The sequence below is a fragment of the Orycteropus afer genome, unplaced genomic scaffold (assembly GCF_000298275.1).
Source record: "Orycteropus afer afer isolate SDZICR_OR568_19922 unplaced genomic scaffold, OryAfe1.0 scaffold00041, whole genome shotgun sequence".
NCBI lineage: Eukaryota > Metazoa > Chordata > Mammalia > Tubulidentata > Orycteropodidae > Orycteropus > Orycteropus afer.
Window position 1 is genome coordinate 9,582,822 of NW_006921628.1, and position 13,355 is coordinate 9,596,176.

Consider the following 13,355-nt stretch of genomic DNA (forward strand, 5'->3'; position numbering starts at 1 on the left):
ACACACCTGTAGCTTCCAGCCAAGCAGTAGACAGGAATACAAGTTGAGCATTTATCTGAGGTAGATACACTCCTTGGAGAGAACAAGTAAGAGAGAAAGAAGGGCTGCTCAGGCACAGGGAGACAGCTCAGGGGGTAGGAGTGCATGGAGGGATGGTCACAGGGAAGCGGTACCTATCGGGAGGAACTGGGAGAGGAGATGTTGCATTGTGCTAAATAGTGGTCAATGCCATGAGTCAAAGTATATGTGATCTGCTGTATGGAAAGTGTATTTGCTCTGTAAATTTTCACCCAAATCACAATAAAAAATAAAAATTTAATAATAAAAAAAAAAAGAATAAAGGTGCTGGACTGTATGTCTGTGTCAGGAACTTAAAAACTTAAATATATAATTTGCCTTCTTCCATTTGGTAGGAATCCATTTCCCCCCTTGCTAAAAATACATCTTTTCCAAGTACTTTTTTCATCTTTAGAATGTCTTTGGAGTATTGAAAATGTTTTCTTTGCAGAACCAGAAAAAGATATTTAAGAGCATCAAATAATGTATTGGCCCTATTAATATAAGAACTATTTTAAATAATCTTGATGACCATCAAAACATAAAACCAAACTCACTACCATCGAGTTGATTCTGACTCAGTGACCCTCATTGGGTTTCCAAGGCTGTAAATCTTTACGGAAGCAGACTACCTCATTTTTCTTCTGTGGAGCAGCTGGTGGGTTCGAAACACCAACTTTCTGGGTTAGCAGTCAAATAACTTAGCTACTATACCACCTCTGCAGACAATAAAAGAAAATCTAGAAGGCTGGTGGTTCAAACCCACCAGCCACTCCTCGGAAGGAAGGTTGGGAAATTTACTTCCGTAGTGATACCGCCTCGGAAACCCAAGGAGGGGTCGCGATGAGTCGAGTCCGACTCAGTGGCACATAACAACAACAAGTAAGACGTTTACTGATGTTTAAGGCTGAATGCAACAAAGGTAAAAATGTTTCATATATTCTTTGAGAACCAAGAAAAGAAAACTGTATATTTTAGCTGAAATTTATAGTTAAATAACATACACTGCAAATAAATCATTAGTAGTCTTAGCTCAGAAAAATGTGAAACTGCAATTTTACATTATTCCAATTTTATTAAGGAAACTCTTTCTTCCTCTTAGTTTTCATCAGTATAACTATAACAAAATTATCTTTATTAATAGGAAAAGCCATCTATTCTACCAAGGAGGTTAAAAGCCTAATCTCTGCCTTTGGACAGCCATTAATTACAAAGGAAAATTGGAAAACTAGTATACCATATATAAAGAGCTCTGGTGGCACAGTGCCTAAGACATTTGACCGCTAACTAGAAGGCTGGCGGTTCAAACCCACCAACCACTCTGCAGAAGGACGATGAGACAATCTACTTCCATAAAGATTTACAGAAAACCCCCTTGGAAACCCAACGGGGATCACAATGTGTCAGAATCAACTCAAAGGTAGTGGGTTTGTTTTTTGGTTTTCATATGGTATATATAACATTTTATTTAAATTGTACAAATTTATTAATAGAATCTTAAACAACATTCAATTCCACATGAATCTACAAACAAATTGAGTGCTATTTCCATTCTCAGTATCAGGTGTCAGATAGGTCAACTGAGTTATATATTCTCATTTTTACTAGACAGTCTGTTCATAAGCAAGACCAATGTATTTCAAACCTTCTATATCCAAATAGCAATAACCAATATGTCTAAATATCCTTAAAATGACGTATTTCAACCAGTTTTAAAACAAACACATTGTTGAGTAATAGTGTAAAACATAACACCACCTTTCACTTCAATCGAAAATTTCAAACTTTTTAATTATTTATGTCTCCAAGTTACAGGCTGTTTACTGTCAAAATTATAATCCTCTGGTACATACTTTAATAGATGAAATTTGCTTTCTTCCCCTAGGGAATTGACAGAACTATACTAATATCTAAGAAATACGATTAAATTAGTTTAATTACTTCATGTCGACTTGATAAGTCACTGCTCTTTAATGCAAAAACTGCCACTTGAATTAATGACTGTAGGTACTACTTCCATTGATCAAATGTCTAATACACATAAAACATTCAAGGAAGTTCTGTATATCTTACAGCAATTCAGTGGAGAAGTCTTGTCCCAGGGGTACATAAATCTGAAGCACAAGAAACCTCTGGATCAGTCCAACTGGAAAGAGACGGGGGGGAAATGTACATTTATATGTCCAAACGATGTATATGTACATATAAAAAACACAATCACATGCCATCAACAAGTTGAAGCTTTTAGCATTTCAGTAACACACTGAACTGCACCAGAACTACCCATGAGTTACAACCTCACTATGAAAGAAAAAAACTGATAAAAATCAAATCAAATTCAAACAACAAATGTTGCCTTTTAAAATCCCATCTGTGGCCTTGGTGAAATTTTTATGAAAATTTTAAAAAATTTTAAAATAATTTTTTTATTTACCATTTTTATTAGGCTGCAAGAGACTGCACATTCTGAACTTCATTCACCATGCATATAAAATTGAACTACAGATTTCCATCAAAGAGATCATAAAAGCATGTAGCAATTATTTTTACTCACTGACAGTTTTAACTGTACTAAATAACTTAATGAAAAATAGACTAAGAAAAACAATTCTAATTATGAAAACTATAACTGATGGCTTCATGGGCCATATTTAGTTCATATGGTTTTAAATGTGTTTACATCAAGATAGATGAAGGAACATATTTTCATTTATAATACCCACTGTTAATTTAACACATGCTTAATTAATTTAATGCTCACTAATTAAGAACTGATAACTTTTACTCCTTATCACCAGTTTCATCTGCTTTAAAAATATCTGGAGATAAAACAATCTCTATGATACTTCTGGTAGCTGAAGTCTACAATTGTTTCAAAAATCGATTGATTTTATCTTACCACTCTAGACCCATTCACTTATAATTCTTTTCCTTTTAGGTTCTGAACTTTTGCTTGCTCTCACAATTATGATGCTCTTAACAGATGTTTTAGTATTGCTATCTCTCACAACATGTCTTTGAGGAACTTTTATCCTGATGTGAGATTTTAGGGGAGGAAAAAGAGATGTCTTGATTTATCTGTGATTCCCTACAAATCTGTTAATATAGGCCAGCACACATGGGTAAAAGATCTCAAAGAAGGTAACTTCTAAAAAGCATGCCACTTTCTATTTATTCTGACACAGTAGGCTAAATAAATGTAAATATTTTAAAGTAGCAATATGTTTTTGTATAGTCTATATAAGAACTTTCTTCTGGCTTACAATTCCTGTGGTAAACTTGTATCACAGCATTGCTAAACAACTTCAGTACCTATGTTATAACCCTAAATTTACTTGTCCTTGTTGTTAGGTGCTATCAAGTAGATTCCAACTCAAAGTGGAACAAAACACTGCCTTGGTCTACCATCCTCACAATATTTGCTATGCTGGAGCCCATCATGGCAGCCACTGTGTCAATCCATCTTGTTAAGGGTCTCCCCTTTTTTTTTGCTGACCCTCCACTTTACCAAGCATGATATCCTTCTCCAGGGATTGGTCCCTTCTGACAATGTGACCAAAATAGGTCTAGCCTATTTTGCTTATTTATCCTAGTCTAGCCACTCTTGCTTCTAGGGATCATTCCGGCGATGCTTCTTCCAAGGACAGACTTTTGTTCTGGCAATCCATGGAATTTTCAGTATTCTTCACCAACACCATAATTTAAAGGCATCAACTCTTCAGTCTTCCTTATTCATTTTCCAGCTTTCACATGCATATGAGGCTACTGAAAATACCATGGCTTGGGTTAGGCATGTCTTAGTCTTCAAAGAGGTCCCTTGTAGCACATTTGCCCAATCCAATACAATGTTTTATGTTGAGGTATAATCCATACTGAAGGCTATAGTCTTTTATCTTTACCAGTAAGTGCTTCAAGTCATCTTCATTTTCAGTAGGCAAGGTTGTGTCATCTGCGTATCACAGGCTGTTAGTCTTCTTCCAATCCTGATGCTACATTCTTCTTCATAGCCACCTTCTCAGATTATTTGCTAAGCATATAGATTGAATAAGTAGGGTGAAAAGATAAAATCCTAACCCACAACCTTCCTGATTTTAAACCATGCAGTATCCTTCTTGTTCTGTTCAAAAATCAGCCTCCTGGTCTATGTACAGGTTCCTCATGAGCACAATTAAGTGTTCTGGCATTCCCATTCTTTGCAATGTCATCCATAATTTGTTATGATCCACACAGTCAAATGCCTTTGCATAATCAATAAAACACAGGTAAACATCTTTCTTGTATTCTTTGCTTTCAACCAAAATCCACTGGACATCAGCAATGACATTCCTTGTTCCACATCCTCTTCTGAATCCAGCTTGCATTTTTGAACATTCCCTGTCAATATACTGCTGTAACCATTCTAGAAGTATCTTTAGCAAAATTTTACATGTGTGTGACACTAATGATACTGTTCAATAATTCCCATATTTGTTGGAATTGGCACAAATATGGATCTCTTCCAGTCGATTTGCCAGGTAGCTGTCTTCCAAATTTCTTTGCATAAATGAATAAGCACCTCCAGCACTGAATCTGTGTTTTGAAACATCTCAATGGGCATTCTGTCAATTCCTGGAGCCTTGTTTTTCGCCAGTTCCTTCAGTGCAGCTTCAGGTTCTTCCTTCAGTACCACTGGATCTTGATCGTATGCTACCTCCTGAAATGGATGAATGTCAACCAATTCTTTTTGGTACAGTGGCTCTGTGTATTGCTTCCATCTTCTTTTGATGTTTCCTGCATCATCCAATATTTTTGCAGTAGAACCCTTCAATATTGCAAGTTGAGGCTTCAATTTTTTCTTCAGTTCTTTCAGCTTGAGAAATGCCAAGTGTGTTTCCTCCCTTTTGATTTTCTAACTCCAGGTCTTTAAACATTTCAATATAATACTTATTTTGTCTTCTCAAGCTGCTCTTTGAAATATTCTGTTCAGCTCTTTTATTTCATCATTTCTTCCATTTGCTTTAGCTACTCTGTTTGAAAGCAAGTTTCAGAGTCTCTTCTAACATCCATTTTGGTCTTTTCTTCCTTTCCTGTCTTTTTAATGATCTTTTGCTTTCCCCATATATAATGTTCTTGATGTCATCCCACAATTTATCTGGCTCCCATGGGCTTGCTGTAATTTTCTTCAGCTTCTACGTAAACTTGCATATGAGCAATTAATGGTCTGTTCCACAACCAGCTCCTGGTTTTGTCTGACTGATAATATTGAGCTGCTCTACTACCTCTTTGCATAGATGTAGTCAATTTGTTTCCTGTGTACTCTATCTGTGTGCAGCCACTGTATATGTTTTTGAAAAAAGTAGTTATTAAACAATAAACATATTTTTTAAATCAAAGCATACTACGATAATTTTTACTTAAAAGAGAGCCATCAGTAGCATAAGCAAAGTAATCAAAGTAAATAGGGAACCTGATTCTACCATATGCATGGGCAAAGCTAGGGAGGACTACCAATCAGAATGTCATACTACAGAACCAAAGTGAAATACAAAATGAAGCCAACTTAAATATACTATTGTCAATCAATCTTCCATCGATTGGCACTATGGTATTTTGCAATTGCACAGTGGCATCTGTAAATACAGCTGAGTGAGCACCAGGATAAATAAAAATCACAGTCCTTAAAAAAGCTTCCTAATTTGTTATAGATCTCACTAAATCAGCATGCACTGTCCTCTGTAAACATAAAGAGCTATAACTATAAGGCATTTTTGTATAAACATTTTTAGATATGAAAGATTCCTACCCTCAAAAAAAGAAAGCTTTGTAATTCAATTTTTTCAAATATAGAGTAACTAGTTTACAAATGGCTTCATTGCTAAGATTAAAAGTAGTATGATACCATATGGGGATGATCTGACAAAGGAAAAAGTACTTTAATAATGTTTGACAGTGACTGATCCTGTGTGTCAGAAATGCTAAATAAACTCTAGTGATTATTTTTTCTATTACCCTTTAAATTTAAACTGACTCTTCACATCTACATTATATTTAAAATCACTTTTTCTAAGTAACGTTGAAAGTGGAACAGCTGTTAGTCAAAAAAATGCCCATCAAGGACATAAAATTCATAAAAATCTACACTTTATACTAAAATATGCAGGCTTTTTCAGTTTTATAACCTGCTGTCTGCTTGAAACTCAAGATACAAACTACCTCTATTTTTTAAGGGGTCATGGCCTGTTTTCTTTTGAATATTTTAAGAATATTTTAATTTATTTAAAATAAGTTTTTTTTTTTTTACCATCAGATTTTTAAAAAGTGGTTTTGTAATTGTTCCATTATAGCAAGTATGTACCAAAAGTATGTTTAATAACAGTAATTCTCAGGATTTTTACCTTCAAAGTTAAAAGCAACACAAAACATTCCTACTTTTAAGATGCAGTCTCAAAATAGATTTGAAAGCATGTTAATTTAAAATATTCCATGATGTAAGACTGTACACCTTATATACACTTTACTAGCATTACACTGTCCAAAGAATTGAGATTAGACCACAATACAGTCCTTCTTTACAAGTGTCCTGATAAATTGTCACTAAAGTAATTATACAGTTCCTGTGACAGCCTTGGCACAAGCAGCACATTAATGTGCACCTCTTTCACTTCAACAAAGAAAACAGAACAGAGGTATGCCTTCATTGTGAGCTATTCCATTCTCCTTGGGCAAATCAGAAAATCTATTGGGGTCCTTTTCATCTGTAAAATGGAGATTAATAATTTAGATCTATACCTCACAAAGGAGCTCTGGTGGCATACTGCCTAAGGCATTTGACTGCTAACCAGAAGGCTGGCAGTTCAAACCCACCAGCCACTCCTCAGAAGAAAGACTGGGCAATCTACTTCCATAGTGATACTGCCTCAGAAACTCAAGAAGAGGTTGCTATGAGTCAGATCTGACTCGACAGCAGTGAGTTTGGTTTTTTTGGCTTTTTATACCTCACAAGGTGGTTTTTGTAAATTAAGTTACATTGTTCAATGAAGATTTAGTGAGCACCTACTCTGTGCAAGGCTAAGGTGACAGGGCATTTCACAGTAAATAAAAGACAGACATGTTCTCTGCCCTCTTAGAACTTATATTCTAGTTCCACAAAGGAAAAGGTCAGGTTGCTTTGGAAGATAACCCTCGACCCTGAGGGTAAAGGGGATGACGAATGAACGTTTTCTTAAGGAAATAATCCTGGAACTCAGTTGGAAGAATAAGCAGGAATTGACTAGGCAAGGAGAATGGAGATGGGAGAGAGGAACTACTTTCCATCGTGAGATGGAAAGAGACGTGGCAGACTGGATAAGCATAAAGGCCTAACGGGTTAGAAGGACAGATAGAAGGCAGAAAGCAGCAAGAGACAAGTCTGGCAAAGTAACCAGGGACTCAGTCATGCATAGCCTTGAAAGCCAGGCAAAAGATATAGGTCTTATTCTAAACTCACTGGCATGCCACTCATATATTCATTCATTTACTCTACAAACATTTCTTGAATGTCTATTATGTGCCAGGCACTTTTCTAGGTGAACGAAACAGACTAAATTCTCTATGTTGGTAAAGCTTACTTTCTGATGATGGTGACGGAAATAAATATACTTTATATACATAATAGGGAGCTCTGGTAGCATAGTGCCTAAGGCATTTGACTGCTATCCAGAAGGCTGGCGGTTCAAACTCACCAGCCATCTTTGGAAGAAAGATGAGGCAATCTACTTCCGTAGTGATACTATCTCAGAAACCCAAGGAGGGGTCGCTATGAGTCAGGTCCAACTTGACAGCATATAACAACAACAACAACAACATATACGTAATAACTATACAGCATATTAGAAGGTGACAAGTACTGGGGAAAAGTAGAGCACGGTAAAAGGGATCAACAGTAGGAAGAAGATATAAAATATGCATTGAAGTTTTAAGTACACATTTGGATGGGTCTCACTGAGAATTGACATTTAATAAAGACTTGAAAAAGGGGTGGGAATGATCATGAAGCCATTTGGGAGAAAAAAGCTCTAGTCAAAGGGCACACAACCAGTGTACAACCAGTGCACTGGTGCTAAAGTGATAGATCATCAGGTTATGTTTGGAAATAGCAATGGGATCTGTGTGGCTGGAGCAGTGTGAACAAGGGAAAGAATAATAGGATGTGAGGTCAGAGAGTTAGCAGGGCACCAGATATTGCTAGGTCCTGTAGATCTTTGGTTTTTACTTTGAGTAAAATGAAGCATTTTCAGGAGCGGAGTGATACAATCTGCCTTACAATCTGAAGAGATTACTCTGCTGCTAAATTGAAAACAGACTAAAGAGTCAGTCAAGTCAGAGACAGGAAGGCCAATCAGAAGACTATCTCAATAATCCAAGCATTAGATAATGGTGACTCAGGCCAGCATGCGAAGTAACAAAAAATGGTCAGACTGTATCTTTAATAGATTCAACAAGACCTTCCTGAGAGATTGAATAAAGAGGGAGGGAAAAAAAAATCAAGGGTGATCTAAAAGTTTTCAGTCTGAGCAACTAAAAAGACATGTTGCTAACAGCTAAGATACAGTAGTGTGTGTGTGTTGGGGGGGGGTGGATTTCAGAAATAAAGACTAGGAGTTTGGTATTGGATATCTTGTATTTAAGCTGTCCAAGCAGAAATGTCAAGTAAACAGCAGAATATACAATATTGGAGTTTGGAAGAGAAGTCTGAGTGGAAATGTAAATCTGGGAGTCAGACAGAAATGGTACTTAAAGCCATGACACTAGAGTTGATAACCACAGGAGTAAATGCATATAGAGAGCTGAAGACTGAGTCCAGGGGCACTGCAATAATCAGTTGGGTTGCATAGAAGAAAACCATCAAAAAACACTAAGAAGGAAGACTAGTAAACCAGGAAGACTAAAAAAACCAGGAGTGTGGAACATCCTGGAAGCTGACTGAAGAATGTGTATTAAGAGAAAGTTATCACCTTTCTCAAATGCTGCTGCTATTTTACATGAGAACTGAGAAATGGCTGCTGGATTTACACATACAGAGCTCACTAGTGACCTCAACAAGGAGCTCTAGTGGCATAGTCCTTAAGGCATTTGACTGCTAACCAGAAGGCTGGCGGTTCAAACCCACCAGCCACTCCATGGAAGGAAGACTGGGCAATTTACTTCCATAAAGATTTACTGACTTAGAAACTGAAAGGGGGTCGCTGTGAGTTGGAATCGACTCAATGGCATTGAGTTTGGTTTTTCTGGTTTTTGGTAACCTCGACAGGACACTATCATTAGAGTGGTTGAGCCAAAGTCATTGAAGGGTTTTAAACAGAGGAAATCATGATATTTATTTTTTAAAAGAATACTGCAGTGGGGACAGTGAGAACCCTGAGAGGAACCTCTTAAAAAAAGGATCTGTCATCCTCCAGAGCATCTGAATTTGAGATCATCCCAAGGTCTCAGGGATGTTGATCCCAGGAGACATAATATTTGATTCAGATTTCATAGGCAGAGCAAACAGTGGTTTTAAAGATGAACTCCAAAAAGAAAATCACTTTGGGGAGATCATCCAAATTACAGGCATTTATATGTAATAGAGGAGCTCTGGTAGCATAGTGCCTAAGGCACTTAACTGCTAACCAGAAGGCTGGTGGTTCAAACCCACCAGCCACTCCTCTGAAGGAAGATGGGGCAATCTACTTCCATAGTGATACTGCCTCAGAAACCCAAGGAAGGGTTGCTATGAGTCGGGTCTGACTTGACGGCACATAACAACAACAACAACAACATACATGATAGAGCTGCTTCTCATACGTACAACTACTGTTCCAGGGTGAACAACAACAGCAGGATTTACTTATTTAGCTGGTTAATGATTTTCCTAAGGCTCATTAGCAAGGTCAGCTGTTTACAATTAGAAATTATAACTCAAATTCTACAAAAGTACTCAAGTTTCTCAATGTGTCAACTTTAACAAACTTAGAGGACACCAACTAACTATGTATCAGAAACTAAGTCAGAAGTACCAGGTAGAAAAGGTAAGATCCTTACCCTCAGGAAACGTACAATATAATGCTTTCCTTTATTTGATAAGGAGCTCTGGTGGTGTAGTGCCTAAGGCATTTGACTGCTAACCAGAAGGGTTCAAACCTACCAGCCACTCCCTGGAAGGAAGGTTGGGCAATCTACTTCTGTAGTGATACTTGCTTGGAAACCCAAAGAGGGGTCATTATGAGTCGGATCCAACTCCACAGCAGTGGCTGCCATTTTGTCTTTATTTGATAAGGTACTGAGTGAAGGCCTTTTTTCTTTTTTGACATTTTTAGAGAGTCTGGAAATTTATGTTAATTCATAAGTATTTAAAATGAAAAGTTAAACATAACATAATTTCATTATTAAACTGTCTCGATAAGTACCTAATGTTGTTGTTGTTGTTATGTGCCGTCGAGTCGGTCCCGACTCATAGCAACCCCTCCTTGGGTTTCCGAGGCAGTATCACTACGGAAGTAGGATTGCCCAACCTTCCTTCTGAGGGTTGGCTGGTGGGTTTGAACCGCCAGCCGCCTGGTTAGCAGGTAAGTGTCTTAGCCACTATGCTACCAGAGCTCCCAAGCACCTAATAGAGCTGGGAATCTATATGGGGTACCTAGTGTCAAGTTTGCACAAATAAAGTGGATGTTTACTCTTAACACAGGAATACATAACCGTAATTGAATTTAATTTAGAAATGCTAATTAAAAGTAAATTCTCTATTCAAGATGTCATTTAGTTTAAAATTAACCATAAGATTTTCACAGAGAAGGTCATTTTATACAAGTAAAAATGCCTATACATTTCTGTTACCAAACATTTCAAATAATCTTAAAGGCATTAGAGCAGGGGAGACTTTATGAACTATTTCATTTGTTACAGTGCTCCATGTTATAGAGAAGCCAGATTAATTTTTATTACAGGGCATTGTACACAAAATAGATTAAGATTCTTCTGTTTCTTCCATTTAAAATCATCATCCTTCCATTTAAAAAAGCAATTATAACACATTAAACTTGGTATATTTCTTAAAAAAAAAAGAACATAGGTAAGTAAAAGAAGTCCTGGCAGCACAGTGCTTAAGGCATCAAACTGCTAACCTTAAGGTTGGTGGTTCAAATCCACCAGCCACTCCGTGGAAGGAACACTAGGCAAAGTAAAGATTTACTGCCTCGGAAACCCAGTGGGGGTCACTATGAGTCAGAATTGACTCAATGGCAGTGATTTTGGTTTTTGGTGTTTTTAACAACTTGGCCTTTGGAAGAGGTGGAATCTTTCTCATATCAGGCTAAAGAAGGTTACTTTAAGTGACCTTATTTTGTCAAGAACACGATCACAGCATAGACAATGAGGGCAACATTACATGAAAGTACTAGCTGCCATCAAGTTCATTCTGACTCATGGCAACCCCATGTGTGTCAGAATAGAATTGTGCTCCACAGGGTTTCAATGGTTGATTTTTTTTTTTTTTTCCGGAAGTATGCAGTCAGGCCTTTTTTCTGAGGCATCTCTGGGTGGAACAGAACCTCTAACCTTTTGATTCTATCAACCGTTTGCAGCACCCACGGGCTTCTGAACAGGCAGGTTTAAAAGTTCAATAATAAGAAAAAATGAACAAAAGAACTCACACTGGTTTGGGACTTAGCACATAGTCATGTTTCTGTAGAACAAATGCATCTATCTTAAAATCAATATCCTTAAAAAGATGGACTATATTTTCCATACAAAGAACAAAATACAATTTCAGACATGATTCCCTGGTCTATTGTAGTTCATTTCACTTGTAAGTATAAATTTATGCAAAAAAAAACCCCAAAAATGCTGCTATTAAAATTATACAGGAACTATGAGGAAACTATGCTTTAAAAATGGTAGTGAACTAATGAAAATTCTTTTAACAATGATTCTTTCTTCTCTTTGAGGTTTTAATTATTTTAGCTTAGAAAGGAACACTGGAGAAACATTTTAGACAAATCATCTTCCATCTATAATGTCTCTGGCTTGCTTTATGTCTTAGAAATCTAAAATATGCATGTAATAGCTTAAAATGACACATAAAGGCATCAAGCCCATGAAAGTTTAGAAAACTGAATTACACTAGAAAATTAGGTATCAATAACAGATCAACCCATAGTACCCAGTACAGAGTAGATATTCATTTAATGTTCCTGAATGAATGAAGGACACAAGAAAGAAGAATGTAAAAAAGAAATAACTACTATTTTCTACATCACCTGAATTCCATATTTAAAACACAGGACAAAGTTAATGAAACTCTGATTAATCATTTTGATATATTTCTTATAATATCAGTTTATTCAAAACCTTATCACTAGCCTTCTGACTGAAAAATTTAGATGATCTCTCAGGGTTCCTTTTGCTTTAAAATGCTGATCCCAATTATCAGTATATGAGATATTAAACTAAAATCTGTTCTTCATGCTTTTTGCTAAATCACATATTCATATCTATAACTCTTAGATATTAACATTCCTAAAGTTATATGAATTAATCGGTCACTAAATAATGCCGCATGTTATTTTTCATAACTTTTTTTCACAAATATTCTATAATTTAGGAACTCCTAAGTTTATTTCAAAGCTTAACCAAAATACCTGGTTTCTTGACAAAGCACCAATCTCAGTTTCTTGATCTGTAAAAGAGCTACTGTATAGATAAAAGGAATAAATGTAAAATGCCTAGAAAGTCCTTGCCATGCAGTAAAACTAGTTGTCACTGAGGCAACTAAATATGCATGTGTGTCAGACAACCCCATGTGTGTTCAAGAAGAACTGTGCTCCATGGGGTTTTCAATGGCTAAATTTTTGAAAGTTGATCACTAGGCCTTTCTTCCAAGGTACCTTTCTGGGTAGACTTGAACGTCCAACCTTCTGGTAAACAGCCCAGTGTGTTAACCATTTGTGCCATCCAGGGATTCAGCCACACACAACGTTCTCAATAAATACCATTATTATAATAGCTATTAAAATCTTCAAAATATGACTCAAAATACTTCTAGATTTCTAATATATGTTGTTGTTGTGGTTGTTATATGCCGTCGAATCGGACTCGACTCATAGCGACACACACACACACACACATATATATATATAATATATATTTTTTTGTTGTTGTTATTTGCTGTCAAGTCGGCCCCAACTCATAGTGACCCCTCCTTGGGTTTCCGAGGCAGTATCACTACTGAAGTAGATTGCCCCATCTTCCTTCCGAGGAGTGGCTGGTGGGTTTGAACCACCAGTCTTCTGGTTAGCAGTCAAGTG

At 36.6% G+C, this 13,355-nt stretch overlaps 1 protein-coding gene across 1 annotated transcript in view; it reads right to left on the minus strand.

The window, feature by feature from the left end:
- The window catches only part of CFAP20DC (CFAP20 domain containing), a 506,982-nt gene that overhangs the window by 486,944 nt on the left and 6,683 nt on the right, over positions 1-13,355 (minus strand). Inside the window, exon 4 of the mRNA XM_042780469.1 lies at positions 2,131-2,203. Within this exon, the coding sequence (XP_042636403.1) occupies positions 2,131-2,203 (73 nt within the window). The remainder of the gene's footprint in view (positions 1-2,130; positions 2,204-13,355) is intronic.